At 38.7% G+C, this 12,144-nt stretch overlaps 2 protein-coding genes across 2 annotated transcripts in view; one reads left to right on the top strand and one right to left on the bottom strand.

Annotated features, from left to right (window-relative positions):
* l(2)34Fd (nucleolar protein 10 lethal (2) 34Fd) overlaps window positions 1-11,261 on the bottom strand; it is a 59,679-nt gene extending 48,418 nt beyond the window's left edge. Inside the window, exons 1-2 of the mRNA XM_083119634.1 lie at window positions 11,123-11,261; window positions 748-793 (exon numbers count right to left, since the gene is read on the bottom strand). Coding sequence (XP_082975760.1) covers window positions 748-793; window positions 11,123-11,188 — 112 coding nt within the window. The 5' untranslated portion in view covers window positions 11,189-11,261. The remainder of the gene's footprint in view (window positions 1-747; window positions 794-11,122) is intronic.
* A 312-nt stretch (window positions 11,262-11,573) lies between these two features.
* GrlHz (Gustatory receptor-like Holozoa) overlaps window positions 11,574-12,144 on the top strand; it is a 38,561-nt gene continuing 37,990 nt past the window's right edge. The window contains exon 1 of the mRNA XM_083138403.1: window positions 11,574-11,647. The gene's annotated coding sequence lies outside the window, so the exon portion shown is untranslated. The remainder of the gene's footprint in view (window positions 11,648-12,144) is intronic.

Genomic DNA, 12,144 nt, shown 5'->3' on the forward strand with positions numbered 1-12,144 from the left:
CAAACCTCTTTTTTTTGGTTGAATTGATATGGAATGACCCATAAATCAATTAGATTTCATACTTTTATCAGGCTTGTATACTCGTTTTACTTTTATCTTAGCCATTAGCCAAAAGTGGCAGAAAAGCAAAGTAAAATAAAGCAAATAAATCAATCCTTTTCTTTTATTGTGCATATATTGTTATTGGTATAACTCCGTTAATAGTCACTTGAAAGGGAGGGAGAGAGAGAGAGAGAGAGAGAAAACATGCAACACTCAAATGCAGGTTTACGATATTATCCATAGTCTATATATTTGAAGTAAAAATAATTGCATATCTATGTTGTTCCAAGAACTCTCACCCTCTCGGGACATTTTTTTGTGGGCGGAAATCCCCTGTCATCCCGGGATTTCGCACCCTGATCCAGTGAACAGTTGGAGAGTAGTGAGGTAACAGAACTGGTGGCTAAAAATACAAAGTGCTTCCTTGAAGGTGAATTTATAAAAGAATGCACCATGAAAACCATGATAAAGTGCATGGTTCCTTCCACACGTCACCCACAGAAATATCTGCTTGGCAGGTCTTGGCCCTCTAGAGGCTGTCACACAAAAGAGATCAGTTCAGTGTTGAATTTTAATTTTGTTTGTTTGGTGTCTCCTTTTCTCTTCCCACTGATTCAGTTTCAACCATGCCATTCCTTCCACTTTTCCCAGTTCTTGATTTTTTTACCAAGAAACTAAATCAATTATAAACATAACAGTACTTACCAACATGTTTCTTCTGCAATTGTCTCTTCTTTTTATCTGATAGCCACTACAACACAGAAAACAAAATTTTAATTAAATTTATTCCATCATCATCATCATCATAATACATTATTTAAAAAAAAATCCATGGTCTATATATTATATAGTAGCTCACTGCAACTATGTAAATGCATTTAGAAAATAAGGAAAACCTGAAAATAATATAACCAGGAAAAAATTCACATAACAAAACATGAAGTAAAATACAAATACATAAAAACAGCTTCTCTACATGATAAGTAGTAAGCATTAGTGTGGATAAGGGATATAAATGTATGGTTTATAGAGCTAGTTCAAAATTATAAAAGTTCCACACATAAATTTTTCATATGAAGGTATTGGAGAATATTGTGGGTGGCTACAATGTCCAGTTACTCCTATGTAAATAATAGTTAGCATATATAGGTTTTCCTTTGTTTTACACTATAAACTAAATCATGGTTGATATTTCTAATTACGCTATTGAAGAATGTGTTATTGCTAGTAGTTGGGTGAAAATTTTCAGGCACCACGGTGAATAGATACCCTGTATTTTTCTACACCTAGCCCCCTCCGCCCTGCATTGCACCATGACATGCAGACAATATAGGGGTGTGTATAGATACATCTCAAGTACGAATTTTTACATGGTTCGATTTCCATTTATGTCTGTTGACACATACTTCACAGTCTTAGTGCTTACTTACTCCGTCTTGTCTGGAGAATGATTTTCCCTTTCATGCACTCCATTATGATGTATTGTTTGCAAGCAGCCATTTGTTTACTGTCATCTTGGATATGCCACTTGCCATCTACTTCACATGCGTGGGATGCAAGGAGGTACATTGCTAAATGTTTTTCTTGTTAGGTTAAGCTGGCTAGCTTTAGGACACTTAGCATTAATAAAACATCCCTGGCGGATCGTACTCTGAGCATGTTTTTCCTCTCCGCAAACTGTGTCATTGTTCTTCTAGTGTTTTGTTATATTTGTGTGTATCAACATCGTATTTTTGGAAAACAGCTTCCTAGTGTGTCAGTGTTGAGTATTGACTCTAAGTTTGATGGATGGAACCTGGGAAATAAGAGCTTTTTATTTCCTGCAGCTGGATGTGTACCTGGACTCTCCGCAGCCATGTCGTGGCCACCAACCCAAGGGGAGCAACCACGAGGTAAGCAAACCGTCGCCCGGGACTTTCACCTGCTCTGCCTTGTGCTCATATGCGGCGATATCCACCTGAACCCCGGTCCCTCAAATCAAAATGCTTTTTCTGTATATAATCAGAATATACAAAGCATAAAAAACAAGTTCTCTGATTGTGGTATAAACCTCAGTGAATTAATACAATATGACTGTTTAGTATTTACCGAGACCTGGCTGAATGATACTGTGAGTGACGCTGAACTTTCGTTTGCCAAGCACTTTAATATTTTTAGAAATGACCGTGTAAATCAAATGTGGGGGTGGTCTTGGAGATTGTGGAAACAGTACCCCAATGAACATACTTATAAAACATTCTGTGATATTCGGAGGCACTCAAAAAACCTATTCAAAAATAAGTATATTGATTATGTAAATAACTTGACATCAGAGTGTATGACTGATCCAAAGAAGTTTTTTTCGTTAGTTAATTCAAGAAAGCAGAACCTGCGTGTGTCGATGGAAATTGTGCATAATTCTACCACTGCTGTAGGAGATGAGAGAGCGCAACTTTTAATGTGTTTTTCATGAAAATTTCTCCTCAGAGACAATTTCTAAAGCTCTTCCTATAGCCAAGTCTGTCAGTTCACACACTCACTATTAGATTAAAACCTCCCCTGAAGAAGTAAAGTCTCTCCTCTTTGCCGCTGCACCGGTCCTTAGCCCCAGATGGAATCCCGACAATTTTTCTTCGTAAAACTGCTGACTCCTTGGCTCACCCTCTGTGCCTCTTACTTAATAAGTGTTTTTCTACAGGTGTGTTTCCCGGCTTGTTCAAACGTGCCAATATTGTACCTATCTACAAATCTGGAGACAAAAGTTCCACAAATTCGTATAGACTGATCTCTCTTTTGTCACCTCTCTCCATTGTCTGTGAGAAAATAATTAAAGACAGGTTGCTAAAGTTTACATCCGCCCTTATAAATACTGCTCAGCATGGTTTCCTTCCAGGCAGCTCTTGCTTGACCAATCTATCGGTATTACTTTCACATGCTACTCAGTCTATCTCAAATAATTCCCAGCTTGACGTTATATATTTGGACATTTCAAAAGCCTTTGATAAAATAAATCATAATCTCCTTCATAAATTACAATCCAGATTTAACATAAATGGGAAATTCCTATCCTTACTACAAGACTATCGGAGTGCACGAGAGCAGCGTGTTATCCTTCCTGGTACCTCATCCAGCTTTCTTCCTGTTTCGTCTGGAGTTCCCCAAGGGAGCATCTTAGGCCCACTTTTGTTTCTTCTTTACATGGATGATCTCCCCGACAGCCTGTCCTCTCTTCCTATAAATATACTTCTGTTTGCCGATGACTGTAAACTCTTCACAGAAATCTCATCAGAACACGATGCTTTAATCTTACAGAACTACTTGTGTGGTGTCGCCAGTGGAAACTTCAATTGAATCCTAAGAAATGCTCCTGCCTCACCATTTCCCTAAGAAGAAACAAACTCGATTCTGTTTATTATCTTGAAAACAACCCTATCAAAAAAGTTTCCTCTCAAAAAGATCTCGGAGTTATCATCGACAAAAAACTAAACTTTAATGATCACATTACGAACACTAGTAAAAGAGCAATGTGTCTTCTCGGTCTTCTGTACAGGTTCACTGAAATCCAAAACCAATCATCAATCAGCATATTTTACAAATCCCTTATCTCCCCCAATCTTGAATACTGCTCTCGTATCTGGAACGTGGCTTCAAAAACAAATCTCTCCCAGATTGATTCTGTTTTCAACTTCTTCCTCGCCATTGTTCACCACAGAATACCTTCTCTGAGGCACCTTTACAAAACAGATATTTTGTCTGTCTTCAATATCCAACCACCACACACTCGTCGCGAATTAGCAGACAATCATGAATGGTAAAATTAAATGCGAATCTCTGCTCTACAAATTTCATCTACCTGTCCCCACACGGCCAACCCGCAACATTAAGCTCTTTCACAATCCCACCACAAGGATCTCCCTTCTACAGCAATCTCTTTTCTACAGGCTTCCTCACTCATATAATAACCTGCCTCCAAATGTGGACATATTCTTGCCAAAACAAAGTTTTAGAAAATTGTTAACGATGTATGTATAATTTTGTTTTGTTTTCAGTGCCCTTTTGTACTCTGTTTTGTTGTTATTGTTATTTTCCTACTGTTACTGTTTCAGTGTAAAATGGTCATTCAGTACTGTATATGAAACTTTAGGTAAAATAAATAAATAAATGCTTTCGTTGTTCAGTTAGGTGTGTCAGGTTTAGGGCTCCTAGCATTAACATAATATCCCTAAATGTTTCCAATACCTGATCACGTAACATCTGGTCCCAAGCACAAAATGCCATCGAGCCTTACATGAAATTCAGCTGAACTCGGTGTCTGAAACGAATGGAAACCAAGAACAGCTGCTTTCTGCAAAGCATGGACAATACTTTTCAAATCATAATTTCTCCAGTAAATAATACTTTACATTTCAAATTTGATAATTAGTTTCTTCAAGCTTCGAAGTTAATGTACCCCATCGATAATTACATCGAATTTTCTTTTAATCGACATCTTTCAATGTTTTACGTAATGTAAAAGTGGATGTAAAAGTGGTTTCAGCATTAGGAATGCACAAATAACGGGGATATTTGATCCCAAAATGTTGCTCACATAAGTAAAAAAAAAAGTTTCGGAGTGCTTTCGCCGTTTTTTGTTAGTATAAAACTGTTTGTATGCACACCGAAATAGCGAAAGAACACATCAAACATGGAAAGTCAGTTTGGGTGCTATACTCACTTGTGCGAAGCCTTCGGGCTGTTCTGCTACACGGTAAAGTAACACACTAAGGTAAGAGACATACTATGCTTCACAATAACACATTTCCATGAGCAAAAATCCACTGACAACGTTTTCTTAACGATGCAAAATATTCAACTTCCTCCAAGGGGTACAGAGGGTCAAATGTACGTTAGTACAATAGTTTCCAGTATTCTAAAATACCTAGTCATATCATAAATACTGACACAACATTGAAAGTGAATTATGACGAAAGTGTTAAAGATACTTTAATGTCCTGATTGTATAGGTTACTTACAGGTCTAACAAACACATAACACCAATCATTTTTCAAAATGGCCACCTTTGGCCTTCACACAGGCCTGAAGTCTCTGCAGCCACTCATCTACAGCATTACGCACTGTCTCCGTAGGGAAAGTCGCCACTGCCTTCACCAGGGACCGTTTCAGACTGTCAATACTGGCATGCCTCCTTGTACAGACCATGCCCTCAAGCACTGACCACAATTTGTAGTCTAACGGGTTGAGGTCAGGGCTGCTAGCAGGCCAATCAGCTGGAGCAATGAAGTCCGGGACATTGCTCTTGAGCCCCTCCTGGGTAGAGTGTGCCCAAGACTAGTAGAGGAGAAGGCTGGGGCCATACCTGATCACGTGGTCCTTGATGTCAAGCATGACGTCACATGCGGACAGATCACTCTACGCTCCGGTTTCGCAGCCGAATCAAAGCAGTAATTATGAACAAAAAAGAGCCGTAATTATGCCCAGAAGCTAATTGGGAGTGAATACAAAGACTTACTTAGATCCGACATAACGTATGTCCTTACAGTTGGATTACACAGCCATTTACGCACACATTTTATCGGTAGTTTATAAGTCGTCACATTCCTCTGTGAAACATTTGTTTCATGTAAAATTGCGGTTAATATACATAGTAATGCATTTTGTTAGGGCAGAAAGAAAAATATATATGTTGAATGCGTAAAATAATTTTGTTAAATAAAGAAAGGCAGAAAGCCAAAATTATGGATAAGTTGAATACGTAAAAGAAAACAATCTCGTCTATTGCTCTCTTTTAGGACTGAGAGAGGAGCTGTTTTCACTTAACTTCTTCAAATTTGGTAACTTTGCTTAGAATATTGGTATTTATTTCTTAATTAATTTTCCTTATTCAGATTACAATTCTGAGTCTTATGAATCTTTGAACTACACAGGGAGGAATGTGAGGAAGTTCCGTGTGTATTATGTAACACACACTTTAAAAAACTTTTCACTGAACGAAAACTTGAGACATAGAACTGAAGAAAGTCGAGGGTCACTTTATATACTTATACGTATATATAATCAGTGGAATGTCGAACAGGGGTGCCCACAGGCGGGTATGTGAAAGCTGGTTGAGTCCACTTAACTTTGGGGGGGGGGGATTGTGATGAAAATTTGACTGAATAAATAATAGAACAATGGAGGACGGAAGTTGAACTACGTTGTCATTTAAGCATCACTCGTATATAAATAGCAAGTGGTGAATTTTGAAGTGTATGGTAGCCTGATGTTGTGTAATGAGACTACTGGTATTGCAATCCACTAACAAGTCTCGTTAGATGCGATGTGTTCAGTTATATATTGTCGCCCGCTGTTTTTATTTTTTCATCGGAGATCACGACGCGTCGCAACACCTCACTGAAGGCATTGTGAACTGCAACACCTCACAACCCACCAGAATGCGAAATCATTGAAAACTGGTGAGGGGGAGAAAGTTCGTAACCTACAACCCCCCTCCCCACAAACATATGTGTGAATTATACGATGTACATATTTGTAATGTTATTAAAAGTAAAAATAAATTACTCAATTAAAATAATTATTGTGATTATTAATTAGAAATAAATTTGTTACTTTCATACATATCAGATAGTGTAAAGCAGCTAACTAATTCCTTTACTAACCGGTTAAAGATGTTAATAAATTATGGCAGTTGAAGTGGTTTTATTATGTGTAAGTTTTTGTTTAGTTTGTGCACTATGTTAATATAAATCAATTAGATTTCATAGTTATTATTGTTTTGCATTCTTGTTTTACTTTTACTGTGCGTATTGATGTAGATTTGTTAATGATCTCTTGAGACAGAAAGCATTCAACACTCACAACTACACTAATTTGTGTGTGTTTCCAATATTATTCTTAGTAAAGTATATTTAAAATTAAAAATAATTGCTTATCTTTTCAATGTTATAACAAAAACTCTTTCCCCCGGGAAATTTTTGGTGTTTTTTTTGTGGCCAAGATTGTTGGTGGGGGGGATCCCCCTCGTCCCCTCCAGGATTTCGCACCCTGAACCCAACAATCCAGAAATACAAGAAAAAAGGAGCGAAAAGAACAAAACAGATCAGCCCTTCCACGTTTCTTTCCGTATGGGGTAAAGACTCAGCTGGGTTTTGTCCGCCCAATGACGTCACAACCGCGGCAGTCGCGAAAAGAGGCGTGTCTGACCCCAACCTTTCCTTCTAGTAGTCTTGGAGTGTGCCTTATGGGCTGGTGCGGAATCCTGTTGGAAGGTCCAATGTTCGTTCCTGAACAAAGTGTCACTCAAAGGCTTCACAACAGAGTTCAACACACTATTTTCCACTCTGGCTGACGTTTTCACCCCTTTTTCACAAAAATGTAGCTTGGTGGTGCCATCATACGCCACGCCCCACCAAACCATGACTGAGGCCAGATGATGACCCCTCTGGATCTTCGGGGCTATCTCCCGAGCTTCGTGGGATGTTGACGCATACACCCGGTCATTTTGGCGATTGAAAGTTTGTTCAATGTTGAATATCTTTTCATCTGTGAAAAGAATTTTCCTGTGGCCATTGTTGGCGTAACGCTGCAGGAGGCGTTTTGCTTTTATCACACTCTGCTCTTTCAGACGTGCATTGAGGAAGTGACCTGTACTTCGCCGGTAAGCCTTCAACCCCAAGTCACTTCTTAACACACGAGACACTGACATTTTGGGAATGTTCAGCTCACGAGCAAGCACTGCCTGCTTTCGTACAGGATTTCTCCGAATACGGGCTGCCACTGCTTGCACTAACTTTTTGGTTCATACGCTGCGTGGGCGGCCTTGCCTTGGGCGATCATCAACTGTCCCAGTCTCCGTGAATCGCTTGATGGTCCGATACACGAAAGATTTGCTGATATTCAACTTTTTAAGTGTTCTGAATATCATGGGGGCTGTTTGAGCCACTTTATGAAGCACTATTACTGCCACACGATTTTCGTAATCGCCCCACTCCATAGCTACACTTTTACGAACACACTTCCTCTATTACAGCTCAACTCACAATGGCCCACTCCAGCCTCTTGCACAGGAAGGTTGGCCGCGACCTTGAAAACCGGTTGTACACACTGCCTCAAACTTTCTGTCAGTATTTATGATACGACTAGGTACTTCCAAATACTCACATAAAACTTGCAAAAAATCATTAAGCATTCGAAACAGTTACCTAGAAATTTCACACGCATTCTAGTGAGGGGTTCTCATATACAAGCTCAACTGTTGTCTGTGTATAAAAATGATCACACTTATCCATTATGTGAATTTTGACACTGCATACAAGGCCTACATTTTGTTCAGTACTCTTGTACAGCAAGTTGACACTCCTGGAAAATGACACTTTCTTTCTGTCCTCTGTAATTTTATGGAGTTTCGAGTAAGTGATCTCAGGTGGTGTTAGCTTCCACACCGATTTTAACCTGGCTGTTAAACACTTGTTCGAATCACGTTGCCTGGAAAGCTACAATTCCCTATTCCTATTTTATGGAGTTTAATAAAATTGTGTGCAACTTAGTTTGATAAAATTTCTGCAATGTCTGTACTTTTTCCATGATAGCGAATTTTCTCCTTTGTTTAACGTAGTATTTATAATAATTCTTGTAATTCTGTTATACCTGTGGTATTTGAACGTGATGCTGTTGAAATACTTGATCACAAATACAGTGGCTCCGGAAAGTATTCGTCTGAGCACAATGAGACTGTCAAACCACGTATAGCACTTTGCAAAACAAGAAAAGCATGAGCAAAATGTAATACCGACACACGTCCACATTCGTTCTGCGAAAATCAAGAGAAAAAGCAAAGATATTTCCTGCTGTGTTCGAACACAACACAAATATCGAAAATCATGTCATATTACGCACCAAACTAGTATTTGTCTGCTACTGTAGTTCCATGATATCACGTCCCCTAGGTACTCGCTTTTGAGACGCAAGGTGAATCTCGTGTAGTGCAAGTACGAGCTTTCTTCCGTTGCAACAGGGAATGTGCGTGCTGAAGGCCAAGGTTGGACCTGTGTGGAAAAATGGGGCACAAATCGAAGAAAACTACCGAAGAGGAAAGGTGTATTGTGGTGAGTTTGTTTCGTAGTGGTAACTCTTTCACAGACATAAGCAAAACACTCAGTAGGCCAATCACCACAATTAAAAGTATTGTGTATAGGTTTAACAACACAAGAACATATAAAAATGCCCCAAGAAATGGCCGACCTCCAAAGCTAAGGTACTACTTTACTAGACCGGAGACACCTATCAATGATTTATTTCGCAATTTTTTACATTGATAACGTACTATTCTGCGTTGCAGAACATTTCTTTAGGTGAAATAATGGATTTCTAACAAAAATAATGTCTATTTCTTACATACGATAGCCCCACGAACCATCACGGGGACGAGGTATGCCTACTAGGTTAGTTTAGGTTCCATTAGCAACTCCTTTCGTTCAATTTAGCATATACGGACAACATCGGAATTACAAATTCCACGGCATCTACCACACCCGGCAACAACTTCACGACACATCATGTTGTAGCAGCAGCAATAGCGCGTATTGTGCTCTCATGCAGAAAGCAAATGGCGGCAGCAGCAATAGCGCATCGGAAATAGATTTTCGTAGAAAACCACATGCATTCACATTAAAATGGATCAAAACTACATTCCCGAACATCAACAACGCTACAGAAAATGATATGAGTAAGTACTTTCTCCTGTAAATTTGAAGATATCCGTCTCCGGTATAGTAAAGTGTCACCAAAGCTAACACAGAAAGAAAAACATGTGATAGTGCAGAAAATTGCAGAAAATCCGAAATTGAGTGCCCCAAAGTAAGCTGCTGAGGTTGCAAATAAAACTGGAAAAACAGTCTCAGCAGAAACAGTAACAAGTGTTCTCCACCAAGCTGGGTATCGGGGAAGAACTGCCCGTAGAAAACCGTACATCAACAAACACAACAGGAAGAAAAGGACTGACTATGCTAAAGCACACAAAAATGACACATATGACTACTGGAAGAAAGTCATATTCACAGATGAGAGTAAATTTAATCTTTTTCAAATCAGATGGACGGGTCATGGTGTGGCGGAAGAAGAACACAGAAATGGCTGAGAAGAATCTAACACCGACTGTGAAACATGGGGAGGTTCATTACTTGTATGGGGGTGCATGAGTGCCAGTGGTGTTGGGGATCTGTGCTTTGTGGAAGGCATCATGGATCATAACATACATCAACATCCTGAAGTCCCACCTTCCCAAAAGTGTGCATGATATGGGTCTATCCGATGGATACATCTTCACCCAAGATAATGACCCTAAGCATACAGCTCACAACACCAAGTTGTGGTTACTCTATAATACACCACACTGGATGGAAACACCCCCACAGTCTCCAGATGTTAATCCCATAAAGCATGTGTGGAATATGCTGGAGGAAAACAAACGCAAACACAACATTTCTAATAAAAATGATCTGAAGAAAGCTCTAATAACTGAATGGCGTAATATTTCACAGGAAACGACAAGTAATTTGGTTCGATCAATGCCACGAAGGATGGAAGCCATCCTTAAAAGCAAAGGTGGTGCCACCAAGTATTAACCATTTGTAAAGATGACACACTTTTATTTTTATGTATTGCAGACGAATATTTATTTGGCATCGGATGATGAGTGTTGTTAATGTATTTTTTGTTGTAATTCACTTTGTATGACAAGTACGACATTTCCTTTTGAAAATTTTTTGTGTGCAAACGAATAAGTAATCAAGTGTAATTTGTGTTCTTTTTTGTTGTAAATTAATGCCAGTCTGTACATCCAATAACCCATTCCTCTATACAGACGAATATTTTCTGGAGCCACTGTATATCGTCTATGTGATCATATTAAATTTCTACGATCTGTTGGATATTCCTTACATCGAAACAAAAATAATTGAATGTATAATTTAATCATCGTTGAATCAAAATGTGTGTAATCGAGGGGAAATATCTCGCCATGTTCACGCCTGGCAAACCCAAGTATTCGCATTGTGTGTTATCTATCATTTTGACTCAAGTGTCACATCGTAATAACTAAACTTACCTCAGGAAGAGATTTTCCTGCGCTTAAGTTATATATTTTAACGTTATTTGCATCTGAAACTTGCATTTTGATACGATGCAATTCAGCGCAGCTCCAACATGCGTTTTCCTGTTGTTACGAACTTTCGGTTCTTGAGACTAATTTGTTTTTGGACTTGAGACTCATTTGTTTTTGGACAGTTGAAGAGAGGAAAGGGTCTTTCACTTATTGCACAACATTTGAGCAACTTTGTATTCTGACGTCACGGGAGACAACTTTTTAAGTTTAGGCTAGATGCCTACGTTCTTAGGTTAGGCTACCTAAGCTTAGCTAAATAATAATTTTTCAATGTATTTATGCTAATTGAATCTAACCTAACAGGCCTAACCTAACCTCGTACGCTTAGATCGCATGACGTCAGAACACAAGGTAGTAAAACTGTTGTGCGACAAGGAAAATCCGGAGGAAAGTGGAGAAAAATAAAAGAAAACGGTAGCGGGTAGCCAGTCACAGACAACGCACGTGAATTCTACATGAGAGCAACAGGTAGTTTCTTTTCAGCTAAATCAGATGTTATAAATTTAAGAAAAAGAAATATGATATATATATTGAATTAATAGTATGAATGTGTTTGTTTTTTCTTCTTCTTTTGTAGAGCCATAAAAAGTTTCGTAAGGTCTTGATTGAAGTCGTACGTGTCGGGATAAAATGTCAAAAAGAACAGGGCGCGAGGTTCAAATAAATGTATTTTTTTTATTATTGTAAAAAGTGTCGGAGAGAGCAGTTTTGTACCCTAACTTAAGAATGTAACATACCAAACTTATAACACATTATTTTCGCGTGTTTTTTAATACCTGACAAAGCCGTAATATTTATTTTTTTGAATTTTTTTTGTTATTGACTGTTGCTTCTCAGCCACTTTGGCTAATCGCGACGATGAGAATGAGTGATGATTAGATGAAATTGCTGAAGAGACACTCATATGCTCAGGCCGAGACTCATTCAGTCCTTTATTTTGGACCTAACAGCTTTTATGCGTTTTC

This window comes from Lepisma saccharinum, chromosome 1 (genome assembly GCF_977018435.1).
Source record: "Lepisma saccharinum chromosome 1, izLepSacc3.1, whole genome shotgun sequence".
NCBI lineage: Eukaryota > Metazoa > Arthropoda > Insecta > Zygentoma > Lepismatidae > Lepisma > Lepisma saccharinum.